Below are 16,397 nucleotides of genomic sequence, written 5' to 3'. Positions count from 1 at the left end.
GATGTGGGTTAGCCAGTTTGGTGTGGAAGAACTTGACTGGCCCGTACAGAGTTCTGACTTCAACCCAACAGAACACCTTTGGGAACAATTAGAGTGGAGACTGTGAGCTGGGCCTTCTTCTCCAACATCAGCATCTGACCTCACAAATGTGTTTCCAGAAGAATGCTCAAAAATTCCCATAAACACTCCTAAACATTGCGGCTAAAATGTGCAAAAAAAACACCCAGCACGCCCCTACGGGCGGTTTATCCTTCAAGCTCGGGTCCTCTACCAGAGGCCTGGGAGCTTGAGGGTCCTGCGCAGTATCTTAGCTGTTCCCAGGACTGCGCTCTTCTGGACAGAGATCTCCGATGTTCTTCCGGGATCTGCTGGAGCCACTCGCCTAGCTTGGGAGTCACCGCACCTAGTGCTCCGATTACCACGGGACCACCGTTACCTTCACCCTCCACATCCTCTCGAGCTCTTCTCTGAGCCCTTGGTATTTCTCCAGCTTCTCGTGTTCCTTCTTCCTGATATTGCTGTCATTCGGAACCGCTACATCGATCACTACGGCCGTCTTCTCCTGTTTGTCTACCACCACTATTTCCGGTTGGTTAGCCACCACCATTTTGTCCGTCTGTATCTGGAAGTCCCACAGGATCTTAGCTCGGTCATTCTCCATCACCCTTGGGGCATCTCCCATTTTGACCTCGGGACTTCCAGGTTATACTCGGCACAGATGTTCCTGTACACTATGCCGCCACTTGGTTATGGCGTTCCATGTATGCCTTGCCTGCTAGCATCTTGCACCCTGCTGTTATGTGCTGGATTGTCTCAGGGCATCTTTACACAGCCTGCACCTGGGGTCTTGCCTGGTGTGATAGACCCCAGCCTCTATGGATCTTGTACTCAGAGCTTGTTCTTGTGCTGCCATGATTAGTGCCTCTGTGCTGTCTTTCAGTCCAGCTTTGTCCAGCCACTGGTAGGATTTCTGGATATCAGCCACCACTTCTATCTGCCGGTGGTACATACCGTGCAGGGGCCTGTCCTTCCATGATGGTTCCTCGTCTCCTCCTCTTTCTTGGGTTTCTGCTGCCTGAGGTATTCACTGAGCACTCAGTCAGTTGGGGCCATCTTCCCAATGTATTCTTGGATGTTTCTTGTCTCATCCTGGACTGTGGTGCTGACACTCACCAGTCCCGGCCCCCTTCCTTCCGCTTAGCGTACAGCCTCAGGGTGCTGGACTTGGGGTGAAACCCTCCATGCATGGTAAGGAGCTTTCTTGTCTTTATGTCAGTGGCTTCTATCTCCTCCTTTGGCCAGCCTATTACCCCAGCAGGGTACCTGATCACGGGCAGGGCGAGGTGTTGATGGCCCGGATCTTGTTCTTACCGTTCAGCTGGCTCCTCAGGACTTGCCTGACCCTCTGCAGGTACTTGGTGGTTGCAGCTTTCCTAGCGGCCTCTTCATGGTTCCCATTCACCCGCGGGATCCCCAGGTACTTGTAACTGTCCTCTATGTCTGCAATGTTGCCTTCTGGTAGTTCGATCCCTCAGTTCTGACTACCTTTCCTCTCTTTGTTACCATCCGACTACACTTCTCCAGTCCGAACGACATTCCAATGTCATTGCTGTATAGCCTGGTAGTGTGGATCAGTGAATCGATGTCTCGTTCACTCTTGGCATACAGCTTGATGTCATCCATGTACAGGAGGTGGCTGACAACCGCTCCGTTTCGTAGTCGGTATCCGTAGCCAGTCTTGTTAATGATCTCACTGAGGGGTTCAGGCCTATGCAGAACAGCAGTGGGGACAGAGCATCTCCTTGGTAGATCCCGCACTTGATGGTGACTTGTGCTATGGGCTTGAGTTGGCCTCTAGTGTTGTACGCCACATCCCCATTGAGTTCCTGATGAAGGCTCTTAGGGTCCTGTTGATCTTGTACAATTCTAGGCATTCCAGTATCCAGCTGTGGGGCATTGAGTCATAGGCCTTCTTGTAATCAATCCAGGCTGTGCACAGGTTGGTCAGTCTGGTCTTGCAGTCTCGGCTGACTGTTCTGTCTACCAGTAGCTGGTGTTTTGCGCCTCTGGTATTCTTGCCAATCCCTTTCTGTGCCCCGCTCATGTATTGACCCATGTGCCTGTTCATCTTAGCCGATATGATGCCTGACAGGAGCTTCCATGTAGTACTGAGGCAGGTTATTGGTCGGTAGTTGGATGGGACCGGTCCCTTCTTGGGGTCCTTGGGGATCAGGACCGTCCGACCTTCGGTTAGCCATTCCGGTGTCTCTCGTTAACTAGCAGCTGGTTCATTTGTGCTGCCAGGCGCGCCGTGGAGTGCAGTCAGCTTCTTCAGCCAGTAGGCGTGAACCATGTCGGGCCCTGGTGCTGTCCAACTCTTCATACTGGAGACCCTTTCTTGGATATCTGCCACTGTGATGGTTACTGGACCCTGTTCAGGAGGTTGCTGTGGTCTGCCCTCAGATCCACTAGCCACTGAGCATTGCCGTTATGGGTTGCGTCCTTCTCCCATATGCTCTTCCAGTATTGCTCCGTCTCCAGCCTTGGTGGTGCTGTTCTCTTATTGTTCCTTGCCACTGAGAGTACACCTTTGCTGGTTCTGTGGAGAACAGCTGGTTTATTCTCCTGCCTTCTATCTCTCTGGTGTACCTCCTCAAGCGGCTGGCCAAGGCTGTGAGTCTTTGCTTGGCAGTTTCAAGGCCTCGGTATGGACAGCTTGCTGTATTTCTTATGCACCTTCTTTGTCGCGCCTTTCTGCAACTCCGTTAGTTGGCTAACCTCCCTTCGTGCTACTTTGATCTTGCCCTCTAGCCTCCTTCTCCATGGAGGGTACTGCCCCTTGTGGCTGTTCAACTTGTAGCCAAGCATCTCACTGATCACTGCTGCCGTAGTGTAGATCAGCTTGTTAGTGTCGGTAATCGTGGTTGTAGGTATCGTCCGTAGTGCTGCATTAACATCATCTAGCAGACCTTCTGAGGGTACTTCACGTAATCTTGGTAACCGCCACGGGGATCCAGGTTTCAAGCTTGGCCATGATCCTATCTTTCAGGTCAGTTCCTCTCGCACTCAACGATCCTTCTCCTATCGCACTTGGGGCTATGTACCCAGTCTCGGGGTGGGGTGATGATATCTCCCCGACCTGGCGCCCTGACTCCTCCTTGCCGTAGCATTTATGTTGTACCTCGTCAATCTCTAGCTGTGATAGCAGTCCCTTCTTTCGAATGTTGGAACACTGAGCTACTAGTTGTTTCGCCGTCATTGTGGATGTTGGGTATCGAAGAATCCATAGGCCCCTCATCCTATTCATGTAACCCCTTCCGCCAGGGTTACTTGCGTAGTAGCATTCCAACAACGCCCTGTTTTCATCTCTTGCCCACCGATGCCTTCTTGTTCCAGTAGCCCACTTGTCGTCAGGGTGCCCTGGTTCCTCAACACCTGACGCGGACCTTGTTGATCCGGGCGACGTCTGAGCCGGCATGCCGTCATATTTATTTATATATATATATATATATATATATATATATATATATATATATATATATATATATATATATATATATATATATATATATATATATATATATATATATATATATATATATTGCACACAGACATGAAGGCTCAATTAACATGTCATTCTCTCCATGTCTTGGACCGGTTAACAGGCATCCATTATTTTAGTCAGTAATTGAAATGCTGTGGGCTTACCTTCAGTTGATTTTATGTATTTCTCACTGGTTAGAATTGTTCATAAAAACAGCAGACATCTGTGAAATTATATCTGATTTATGTTCTTGCCACAAAATCCGCTGGTGTTACGTTCACAGTCTGCTTTCAAATGTTAAATTTTGTACATGAATCACAAACACATGGAAAAGGTAAAGTCTATCAAAGTTCTGCTATGTTGTCATTCACAGGATAGATTTTCAGAAACCCCTTAAATATAGTATATAACTATGGTATATGACTATATGGTAAATTATTACTAGAGTACAGTTAAGATTTTTACATACATTCATAAGATTTGTTTTTTATTTCTTGTAAATGTGTTTCGCCCTTGTACTCAACAGGTTCTTTGTCAAGTAGTGACAATAGCCAAACTGGTGACCCTCCACAAATACAACAAGGTAAATTTCACTTTCTTTGACTTTACACTCCAATGTCACACAGACACATGCATATGGAGCTATGTATGGCTATTATTAAATTTTAATGCTGTTTTACGTGAATGTTTATTAGATATAACTGCCAGTAGTGCAATGATGTCCCCACCCTCTCCTACCTCCTCTCCAGACCATCCAAAGAAAAGACCAGGTAAATTTAGCTCTTCATTGTTAGAATGTAAGGTTGTATTACTGACCAGGTGTTATGGTATCCAACTCCAGGAAATATTCAATATGTAAAATTTTAAACTTTTTAAAAATTTCTTATAAATCTGTTATGCCATTGTACCCAACAGGTTCTTTCTCAAGTAGTCCAGCGAAGCGCCACAATAACCAAACTAGTGATTCTTCACAAATACAACAAGGTAAATCTCACCTTCTTTTACTTTACATTTCAGTGACACACAGACACATGCATATGGAGCTATGTATGGCTATTATTAAATTTTAATGCTGTTTTACGTGAATGTTTATTAGATATAACTGCTAGTAGTGCAATGATGTCCCCACCCTCTCCTACCTCCACTCGAGACCATCCAGAGGAAAGATCAGGTAAATTTAGCTCTTCATTGTCAGAATGTAAGGTTGTATTACTGACCAGGTGTTATGGTTTCCAACTCCAGCCAATATTCAATATTCACTTATTATATGTTAAAAAATCTCAAAAATCTAACTCAGTACACTCTTATACACACTATAGTGCCAAAGGTATTCACTCACCCATCCAGATGATTGAATTCAGGTGTTCTAATCACTTCCATGCTCACAGGTGTATAAAATAAAGCACCTAACCATGGAGACTGCTTCTACAGACATTTCTGAAAAAATGTGTCGCTCTCAGGAGCTCTGTGAATTCCAGCATGGTATCGTGAATAGATGCCTGCTGTCTGACAAGTGCAGTCATAAAATTTTCTTGCTGCTAAATATTCCACAGTCAACTTTTAGTGGTATTACAACAAAGTGTAAATGATTTGCAGAATCCCCTTACATATAGTATATAACTATGGTATATGACTATATGGTAAATTATTACCAGTGACGGGAATAACGGCGTTACTTTTTTCAGTAACGAGTAATCTAACTAATTACTATTCCTATCGTTACAACGCCGTTACCGTTACTAACAAGAAAATGCTTTGCGGTCGCTTTAGTATTTTTAAACAGACGGTTGAAGCTGTCTTCAGCTTACCTCACCTTATGTCAGTTGCACAGAAGTAGCTGTAAGTAATCTGGGCGCAACAGCTTTATGCAGCTGCAATCACTTTCTGGCAGACGATCACTTTTTGGCACAACACCTGGAGCTAAGGGGGCAAAACAATCGCATGAGTGCTGCTGTTTGACTGAGGAAGAATAAAGTAGTTGTGGTAAGCCAATCACATGACCACTTCAAGATTACAAAGCAACAAGGTGATATATACCAGTTTTTAAATTGTGTTGATAGGCCACGTAAAACCAGAGTCATGATACACAATATATACGCGGCATTTTGTCCTCAATAGTTTCGTCACGTTTACTGTCTAAGGACAGCGCTAGCAAGCACTCTCTGCTTATGAGCAAAAAAAAAAAACCCCACAAAAAACAGCCCGTTGGTGTTGGTGGAAAACTGTACCATGTCAACCAATCAAAAAATGATATGGCAACATGAAATTTGGTTGTTTAGGAAGAGGGGGAAGTTTCAGGAGTGACGGCGAGAGAGAGAGAGGGAGAGAGAGAGAGAGAGAGAGAGAGAAAGACAGCAGAAAAATGTTTGTGGTTGTTACAGTAAAAAATATCACTTTTTCTACTCGGATTTTATGTTTTTTGTCTGGTTTTAGATCAATTTTGTTAATACAGTATGTCAAAATGAAAACATAACTGTAAATTCAGACATTTGAGGTTGTGCTGAAAAGAATGATACCAAACAAGGCAAAGTACATAGTTTTTAAAGGTAAAATGTAGAGGTCAAATCAAAAGTAGTCAAAATGGACCACAGAGGGTTAAACGTTTTTTTAAAGTAACGCAATAGTTACTTTTCAAGTAATTAATTACTTTTAGAATATTGTAACTCAGTTACTAACTCAGCTACTTTTTTGAAGAAGTAACTAGTAACTATAATTAATTACTTTTTCAGAGTAACATGCCCAACAATGATTATTACTACAGTACAGTTAAGATGTTTACATACATTCATAAGATTTGTTTTTTATATCTTGTAAATGTGTTTCGCCCTTGTACTCAACAGGTTCTTTGTCAAGTAGTGACAATAGCCAAACTGGTGACCCTCCACAAATACAACAAGGTAAATTTCACTTTCTTTGACTTTACACTCCAATGTCACACAGACACATGCATATGGAGCTATGTATGGCTATTATTAAATTTTAATGCTGTTTTACGTGAATGTTTATTAGATATAACTGCCAGTAGTGCAATGATGTCCCCACCCTCTCCTACCTCCTCTCCAGACCATCCAGTGAAAAGACCAGGTAAATTTAGCTCTTCACTGTTAGAATGTAAGGTTGTGTTACTGACCAGGTCACAGGTGTATAAAATCAAGCACCTAGCCATGCAGACTGCTTCGACAGACATTTCTGAAAAAATGTGTTGCTCTCAGGAGCTCTGTGAATTCCAGCATGGTATTGTGAATAGATGCCTGCTGTCTGACAAGTGCAGTCATAAAATTTTCTTGCTGCTAAATAGGGCTGCCACAAACGATTACTTTGATAGTCGACTAGTCACCAATTATTTTTGCGATTAGTCGACTAATCAGATCATGCATCCATTGGACGTACAACCTACAGCTTATTGCATCAGCATGCATCTGCTCTTATATAACTATCATTAGCTTACAGCTTTAAGTGTTTAAGGTGCTAACTAAAAATAAAGACAAGATGATAGTTTATTAAATTTTAATGACATTTGCAGATTGTTTCGGTGGAGTTTAATAAACTCAGCCGTCTGCTCCTTGCTATCTAAAATATAACAGGACACCGGAGTATATTCTCGAGCATCTCACACTTCTGATAATCAGTTGTCTGCTTGACGTTTATTCAGCTGTGTAAAAACTATAACTTTAATCTCAGCCAAACCGATTTACTCATGAACAAATAAAATACTAAAAAAAGCCAAAAAATAAAATTTTTTAAGTTATCTAAGTGACTTGTACATCATGTTTAACCTGAGTAGCGAAAGACAGCGGTGGGTTTGAAAACGATTTGCCGGGAGTCCGGTGTTCTCACCCACTCTAGTGAGCCTTGAACCACGGCTAGCTATCGAGCTAGTGGGTAACAGACGTCTCTAAAAAAGTCGGGGTGCTTTTGAAAATATGTGATGTCTTGATAAACTGAGCAGATATTTGAGGTTTACACAGCTACATTCTCGCCTGAAAATATGTTAAACATTTATTTTGTGACCCAGAAAGAATAATAAGAGTAACATTAAAGCTAACTAGTTGCCGCCATTGTTGGAAACTGAGCAGGGCCGCGCTATGAATTCTGGGACACAGCTTCTTCTTCTTTGGGGTTTAACGGCAGCTGGCATCCTTGTACATGCAGTGCTGCCATCTTCTGTTTCACTCCTAAACATTGCGGCTAAAATGTGCAATATATACATATATATATATATATATTGCACACAGACATGAAGGCTCAATTAACATGTCATTCTCTCCATGTCTTGACAGATTAACAGGCATCCATTATTTTAGTCAGTAATTCAAATGCTGTGGGCTTACCTTCAGTTGATTTTATGTATTTCTCACTGGTTAGAATTGTTCGTAAAAACAGCAGACATTTGTGAAATTATATTTGATTTATGTTCCTGCCACAAAATCCGCTGGTGTTACGTTCACAGTCTGCTTTCAAATGTTAAATTTTGTACATGAATCACAAACACATGGAAAAGGTCAAGTCTATCAAAGTTCTGCTATGTTGTCATTCACAGGATAGATTTTCAGAAACCCCTTAAATATAGTATATAACTATGGTATATGACTATATGGTAAATTATTACTACAGTACAGTTAAGATTTTTACATACATTCATAAGATTTGTTTTTTATTTCTTGTAAATGTGTTTCGCCCTTGTACTCAACAGGTTCTTTGTCAAGTAGTGACAATAGCCAAACTGGTGACCCTCCACAAATACAACAAGGTAAATTTCACTTTCTTTGACTTTACACTCCAATGTCACACAGACACATGCATATGGAGCTATGTATGGCTATTATTAAATTTTAATGCTGTTTTACGTGAATGTTTATTAGATATAACTGCTAGTAGTGCAATGATGTCCCCACCCTCTCCTACCTCCACTCGAGACCATCCAGAGGAAAGATCAGGTAAATTTAGCTCTTCATTGTTAGAATGTAAGGTTGTATTACTGACCAGGTGTTATGGTTTCCAACTCCAGCCAATATTCAATATTCACTTATTATATGTTAAAAAATCTCAAAAATCTAACTCAGTACACTCTTATACACACTATAGTGCCAAAGGTATTCACTCACCCATCCAGATGATTGAATTCAGGTGTTCTAATCACTTCCATGCTCACAGGTGTATAAAATAAAGCACCTAACCATGGAGACTGCTTCTACAGACATTTCTGAAAAAAATGTGTCGCTCTCAGGAGCTCTGTGAATTCCAGCATGGTATCGTGAATAGATGCCTGCTGTCTGACAAGTGCAGTCATAAAATTTTCTTGCTGCTAAATATTCCACAGTCAACTTTTAGTGGTATTACAACAAAGTGTAAATGATTTGCAGAATCCTTACATATAGTATATAACTATGGTATATGACTATATGGTAAATTATTACCAGTGACGGAATAACGGCGTTATTTTTTCAGTAACGAGTAATCTAACTAATTACTATTCCTATCGTTACAACGCCGTTACCGTTACTAACAAGAAAATGCTTTGCGGTCGCTTTAGTATTTTTAAACAGACGGTTGAAGCTGTCTTCAGCTTACCTCACCTTATGTCAGTTGCACAGAAGTAGCTGTAAGTAATCTGGGCGCAACAGCTTTATGCAGCTGCAATCACTTTCTGGCAGACGATCACTTTTGGCACAACACCTGGAGCTAAGGGGCAAAACAATCGCATGAGTGCTGCTGTTTGACTGAGGAAGAATAAAGTAGTCGTGGTAAGCCAATCACATGACCACTTCAAGATTACAAAGCAACAAGGTGATATATACCAGTTTTTAAATTGTGTTGATAGGCCACGTAAAACCAGAGTCATGATAAACAATATATACGCGGCATTTTGTCCTCAATAGTTTCGTCACGTTTACTGTCTAAGGACAGCGCTAGCAAGTACTCTCTGCTTATGAGCAAAAAAAAAAACCCCACAAAAAACAGCCCGTTGGTGTTGGTGGAAAACTGTACCATGTCAACCAATCAAAAAATGATATGGCAACATGAAATTTGGTTGTTTAGGAAGAGGGGGAAGTTTCAGGAGTGACGGCGAGAGAGAGAGAGGGAGAGAGAGAGAGAGAGAGCGAGAGAAAGACAGCAGAAAAATGTTTGTGGTTGTTTCAGTAAAAAATATCACTTTTTCTACTCGGATTTTATGTTTTTTGTCTGGTTTTAGATCAATTTTGTTAATACAGTATGTCAAAATGAAAACATAACTGTAAATTCAGACATTTGAGGTTGTGCTGAAAAGAATGATACCAAACAAGGCAAAGTACATAGTTTTTAAAGGTAAAATGTAGAGGTCAAATCAAAAGTAGTCAAAATGGACCACAGAGGGTTAAACGTTTTTTTAAAGTAACGCAATAGTTACTTTTCAAGTAATTAATTACTTTTAGAATATTGTAACTCAGTTACTAACTCAGCTACTTTTTTGAAGAAGTAACTAGTAACTATAATTAATTACTTTTTCAGAGTAACATGCCCAACAATGATTATTACTAGAGTACAGTTAAGATTTTTACATACATTCATAAGATTTGTTTTTTATATCTTGTAAATGTGTTTCGCCCTTGTACTCAACAGGTTCTTTGTCAAGTAGTCACAATAGCCAAACTGGTGACCCTCCACAAATACAACAAGGTAAATTTCACTTTCTTTTACTTTACACTCCAATGTCACACAGACACATGCATATGGAGCTATGTATGGCTATTATTAAATTTTAATGCTGTTTTACGTTAATGTTTATTAGATATAACTGCCAGTAGTGCAATGATGTCCCCACCCTCTCCTACCTCCTCTCCAGACCATCCAGAGAAAAGACCAGGTAAATTTAGCTCTTCATTGTTAGAATCAGAGATGGGCAGTAACGCGTTACTTGTAACGCGTTACTGTAATCTGATTACTTTTTTCAAGTAACGAGTAATGGGGGATTACTATTGCAAAACGGTAATTAGATTACCGTTACTTTCACGTAGGAACGCTGCGTTACTGCGTTACTAAAACCGTGATTTTTTTGCGAGAACGTCTCATGACAGTGACGTAAGCGAGTGCGACGTTCGTGACAACAGCTGTCTGCAGATCATAATATATCGAGTGCGGGACAGAGTGTAGCATGCAGCGTTTAAAGCGTGGAAGTACTGACCTTATTTTGAGTTTGATTCCATAAAAAGTGACAAAAACATTAGTGTCCGTTGTGCGTGGAAGAAAACTTCTTTTTACAGCGAAAAAACCCTAAACTTCCAAGCAAGCACCGAGTGTACTACGACGTAATGTGAAATTCACAGAGAAACTCATGGATTCTTCCACTGACCGCTGCGGCACACCTGCACCAGGGTAAACCTCCTCCGCCTACCCCAGTCCTGCTTTACAGGTGAAAATAGAGCAACAGGACCGCTAGTCTTTGATTTTATTTATTTTCTGCTGTGTTTTACTTGCATCTATTTGAAAGAGTGAGTGTAAACACAAAAAAATATTTTATTTTATGTGCTGGAATGTGCAGAAAATAGGTTTAAATGTTAAACAAATTTCTTCCAGTCAGAGAATGTTGCATATAATTTAATTTTTGCTTGATGCATAAAGTTAAAAGATTAAAACTAATAAAACAAGTTTTAAAAAGAGACTTTTCCATTTGATTACATTTTGTATGATGAATTATGCAGAAAAAGTAGAATTGGGCTGAAAGATCTATCGCTTTATCACCTATTCAGGTTGTAAATCGTGTTTTTAAAAAGTAACTAAGTAACTAAGTAACTAAGTAATCGATTACTTTTGAAAATAAGTAATCAGTAAAGTAACGGGATTACTTTTTGGGGGAAGTAATCAGTAATTAGTAACTGATTACTTTTTTCAAGTAACTTGACCAACACTGGTTAGAATGTAAGGTTGTGTTACTGACCAGGTCACAGGTGTATAAAATCAAGCACCTAGCCATGCAGACTGCTTCGACAGACATTTCTGAAAAAATGTGTTGCTCTCAGGAGCTCTGTGAATTCCAGCATGGTATTGTGAATAGATGCCTGCTGTCTGACAAGTGCAGTCATAAAATTTTCTTGCTGCTAAATAGGGCTGCCACAAACGATTACTTTGATAGTCGACTAGTCACCAATTATTTTTGCGATTAGTCGACTAATCAGATCATGCATCCATTGGACGTACAACCTACAGCTTATTGCATCAGCATGCATCTGCTCTTATATAACTATCATTAGCTTACAGCTTTAAGTGTTTAAGGTGCTAACTAAAAATAAAGACAAGATGATAGTTTATTAAATTTTAATGACATTTGCAGATTGTTTCAGTGGAGTTTAATAAACTCAGCCGTCTGCTCCTTGCTATCTAAAATATAACAGGACACCGGAGTATATTCTGGAGCATCTCACACTTCTGATAATCAGCTGTCTGCTTGACGTTTATTCAGCTGTGTAAAAACTATAACTTTAATCTCAGCCAAACCGATTTACTCAGGAACAAATAAAATACTAAAAAAAGCCAAAAAATAAAATTTTTTAAGTTATCTAAGTGACTTGTACATCATGTTTAACCTGAGTAGCGAAAGACAGCGGTGGGTTTGAAAACGATTTGCCGGGAGTCCGGTGTTCTCACCGGCTCTAGTGAGCCTTGAACCACGGCTAGCTATCGAGCTGGTGGGTAACAGACGTCTCTAAAAAAGTCGGGGTGCTTTTGAAAATATGTGATGTCTTGATAAACTGAGCAGATATTTGAGGTTTACACAGCTACATTCTCGCCTGAAAATATGTTAAACATTTATTTTGTGACCCAGAAAGAATAATAAGAGTCATATTAAAGCTAACTAGTTGCCGCCATTGTTGGAAACTGAGCAGGGCCGCGCTATGAATTCTGGGACACAGCTTCCTCTTCTTCGGGGTTTAACGGCAGCTGGCATCCTTGTACATGCAGTGCTGCCATCTTCTGTTTCACTCCTAAACATTGCGGCTAAAATGTGCAATATATACATATATATATATATATTGCACACAGACATGAAGGCTCAATTAACATGTCATTCTCTCCATGTCTTGACAGATTAACAGGCATCCATTATTTTAGTCAGTAATTCAAATGCTGTGGGCTTACCTTCAGTTGATTTTATGTATTTCTCACTGGTTAGAATTGTTCGTAAAAACAGCAGACATTTGTGAAATTATATTTGATTTATGTTCCTGCCACAAAATCCGCTGGTGTTATGTTCACAGTCTGCTTTCAAATGTTAAATTTTGTTAATCTCAGCCAATTCGATTTACTTACATGAATCACAAACATATGGAAAAGGTAAAGTCTATCAAAGTTCTGCTATGTTGTCATTCACTGGATAGATTTTCAGAAACCCCTTAAATATAGTATATAACTATGGTATATGACTATATGGTAAATTATTACTAGAGTACAGTTAAGATTTTTACATACATTCATAAGATTTGTTTTTTATTTCTTGTAAATGTGTTTCGCCCTTGTACTCGACAGGTTCTTTGTCAAGTAGTCACAATAGCCAAACTGGTGACCCTCCACAAATACAACAAGGTAAAGTTCACTTTCTTTGACTTTACACTCCAATGTCACACAGACACATGCATATGGAGCTTTGTATGTCTATTATTAAATTTTAATGCTGTTTTATGTGAATGTTTATTAGATATAATTGCTAGTAGTGCAGTGATGTCCCCACCCTCTCTTACCTCCACTCCAGACCATCCAGAGGAAAAACCAGGTAAATTTAGCTCTTCATTGTTAGAATGTAAGGTTGTATTACTGACCAGGTGTTAAGGTTTCCAACTCCAGCCAATATTCAATATTCACTTATTATATGTAAAAAAAATCTCAAAAATCTAACTCAGTACACTCTTATACACACTATATTGCCAAAGGTATTCACTCACCCATCCAGATGATTGAATTCAGGTGTTCTAATCACTTCCATGCTCACAGGTGTATAAAATCAAGCACCTAACCATGGAGACTGCTTCTACAGACATTTCTGAAAAAATGTGTCGCTCTCAGGAGCTCTGTGAATTCCAGCATGGTATCGTGAATAGATGCCTGCTGTCTGACAAGTGCAGTCATAAAATTTTCTTGCTGCTAAACGTTCCAGAGTCAACTTTTAGTGGTATTACAACAAAGTGTAAATGATTTGCAGAATCCCCTTACATATAGTATATAACTATGGTATATGACTATATGGTAAATTATTACCAGTGACGGGAATAACGGCGTTACTTTTTTCAGTAACGAGTAATCTAACTAATTACTATTGCTATCGTTACAACGCCGTTACCGTTACTAACAAGAAAATGCTTTGCGGTCGCTTTAGTATTTTTAAACAGACGGTTGAAGCTGTCTTCAGCTTACCTCACCTTATATCAGTTGCACAGAAGTAGCTGTAAGTAATCTGGGCGCAACAGCTTTATGCAGCTGCTGTGGGCAATCACTTTCTGGCAGACGATCACTTTTGGCACAACACCTGGAGCTAAGGGGCAAAACAATCGCATGAGTGCTGCTGTTTGACTGAGGAAGAATAAAGTAGTCGTGGTAAGCCAATCACATGACCACTTCAAGATTACAAAGCAACAAGGTGATATATACCACTTTTTAAATTGTGTTGATAGGCCACGTAAAACCAGAGTCATGATAAACAATATATACGCGGCATTTTTTCCTCAATAGTTTCGTCACGTTTACTGTCTAAGGACAGCGCTAGCAAGTACTCTCTGCTTATGACCAAAAAAAAAAACCCGCCACAAAAAACAGCCCGTTGGTGTTGGTGGAAAACTGTACCATGTCAACCAATCAAAAATGATATGGCAACATGAAATTTGGTTGTTTAGGAAGAGGGGAAGTTTCAGGAGTGACGAGAGAGAGAGAGAGAGAGAGAGAGAGAGAGAAAGACAGCAGAAAAATGTTTGTGGTTGTTACAGTAAAAAATATCACTTTTTCTACTCGGATTTTATGTTTTTTGTCTGGTTTTAGATCAATTTTGTTAATACAGTATGTCAAAATGAAAACATAACTGTAAATTCAGACATTTGAGGTTGTGCTGAAAAGAATGATACCAAACAAGGCAAAGTACATAGTTTTTAAAGGTAAAATGTAGAGGTCAAATCAAAAGTAGTCAAAATGGACCACAGAGGGTTAAACGTTTTTTAAAGTAACATAATAGTTACTTTTCAAGTAATTAATTACTTTTAGAATATTGTAACTCAGTTACTAACTCAGCTACTTTTTTGAAGAAGTAACTAGTAACTATAATTAATTACTTTTTCAGAGTAACGTGCCCAACAATGATTATTACTAGAGTACAGTTAAGATTTTTAGATACATTCATAAGATTTGTTTTATATTTCTTGTAAATGTGTTTCGCCCTTGTACTCAACAGGATCTTTGTCAAGTAGTCACAATAGCCAAACTGGTGACCCTCCACAAATACAACAAGGTAAATTTCACTTTCTTTGACTTTACACTCCAATGTCACACAGACACATGCATATGGAGCTATGTATGGCTATTATTAAATTTTAATGCTGTTTTACGTTAATGTTTATTAGATATAACTGCCAGTAGTGCAATGATGTCCCCACCCTCTCTTACCTCCTCTCCAGACCATCCAGAGAAAAGACCAGGTAAATTTAGCTCTTCATTGTTAGAATGTAAGGTTGTATTACTGACCAGGTCACAGGTGTATAAAATCAAGCACCTAGCCATGCAGACTGCTTCGACAGACATTTCTGAAAAAATGTGTCACTCTCAGGAGCTCTGTGAATTCCAGCATGGTATTGTGAATAGATGCCTGCTGTCTGACAAGTGCAGTCATAAAATTTTCTTGCTGCTAAATAGGGCTGCCACAAACGATTACTTTGATAGTCGACTAGTCACCAATTATTTTTGCGATTAGTCGACTAATCAGATCATGCATCCATTGGACGTACAACCTACAGCTTATTGCATCAGCATGCATCTGCTCTTATATAACTATCATTAGCTTACAGCTTTAAGTGTTTAAGGTGCTAACTAAAAATAAAGACAAGATGATAGTTTATTAAATTTTAATGAAATTTGCAGATTGTTTCGGTGGAGTTTAATAAACTCAGCCGTCTGCTCCTTGCTATCTAAAATATAACAGGACACCAGAGTATATTCTCGAGCATCTCACACTTCTGATAATCAGTTGTCTGCTTGACGTTTATTCAGCTGTGTAAAAACTATAACTTTAATCTCAGCCAAACCGATTTACTCAGGAACAAATAAAATACTGAAAAAACCAAAAAATAAAATTTTTTAAGTTATCTAAGTGACTTATATATCATGTTTAACCTGAGTAGCGAAAGACGGCGGTGGGTTTGAAAACGATTTGCCGGGAGTCCGGTGTTCTCACCGGCTCTAGTGAGCCTTGAACCACGGCTAGCTATCGAGCTGGTGGGTAACAGACGTCTCTAAAAAAGTCGGGGTGCTTTTGAAAATATGTGATGTCTTGATAAACTGAGCAGATATTTGAGGTTTACACAGCTACATTCTCGCCTGAAAATATGTTAAACATTTATTTTGTGACCCAGAAAGAATAATAAGAGTAACATTAAAGCTAACTAGCTGCCGCCATTGTTGGAAACTGAGCAGGGCCGCGCTATGAATTCTGGGACACAGCTTCTTCTTCTTCGGGGTTTAACGGCAGCTGGCATCCTTGTACATGCAGTGCTGCCATCTTCTGTTTCACTCCTAAACATTGCGGCTAAAATGTGCAATATATATATATATACAGTGTTGGGGAGTAACGGAATACATGTACCGCCGTTACGTATTCAGAATACAAAATATGAGTAACTGTATT

At 39.8% G+C, this 16,397-nt stretch overlaps 1 protein-coding gene across 35 annotated transcripts in view; it reads left to right on the top strand.

The window, feature by feature from the left end:
* Positions 1-16,397, top strand: part of LOC116309553 (serine/arginine repetitive matrix protein 1-like) — a 77,097-nt gene that overhangs the window by 22,808 nt on the left and 37,892 nt on the right. For 22 of the 35 annotated variants that reach the window (XR_005608376.1, XM_039598931.1, XM_039598957.1 and 19 more), the window contains 14 exons: positions 4,071-4,127; positions 4,240-4,314; positions 4,460-4,528; positions 4,641-4,715; positions 6,385-6,441; positions 6,554-6,628; positions 8,238-8,294; positions 8,407-8,481; positions 10,145-10,201; positions 10,314-10,388; positions 13,046-13,102; positions 13,215-13,289; positions 14,952-15,008; positions 15,121-15,195. Coding sequence is in view for 34 of the 35 variants with exons in the window: in XM_039598931.1 (XP_039454865.1) it covers positions 4,071-4,127; positions 4,240-4,314; positions 4,460-4,528; positions 4,641-4,715; positions 6,385-6,441; positions 6,554-6,628; positions 8,238-8,294; positions 8,407-8,481; positions 10,145-10,201; positions 10,314-10,388; positions 13,046-13,102; positions 13,215-13,289; positions 14,952-15,008; positions 15,121-15,195 (936 nt within the window). In the remaining variant the exon portion in view is untranslated. The remainder of the gene's footprint in view (positions 1-4,070; positions 4,128-4,239; positions 4,315-4,459; positions 4,529-4,640; positions 4,716-6,384; positions 6,442-6,553; positions 6,629-8,237; positions 8,295-8,406; positions 8,482-10,144; positions 10,202-10,313; positions 10,389-13,045; positions 13,103-13,214; positions 13,290-14,951; positions 15,009-15,120; positions 15,196-16,397) is intronic. The other 13 variants (XM_039598943.1, XM_039598965.1, XM_039598964.1 and 10 more) reach the window with 10 other exon arrangements.

The sequence above is a fragment of the Oreochromis aureus genome, linkage group 15 (assembly GCF_013358895.1).
Source record: "Oreochromis aureus strain Israel breed Guangdong linkage group 15, ZZ_aureus, whole genome shotgun sequence".
NCBI classification, from domain to species: Eukaryota; Metazoa; Chordata; class Actinopteri; order Cichliformes; family Cichlidae; genus Oreochromis; species Oreochromis aureus.
This window is presented reverse-complemented; position numbering and strand designations above follow the sequence as displayed.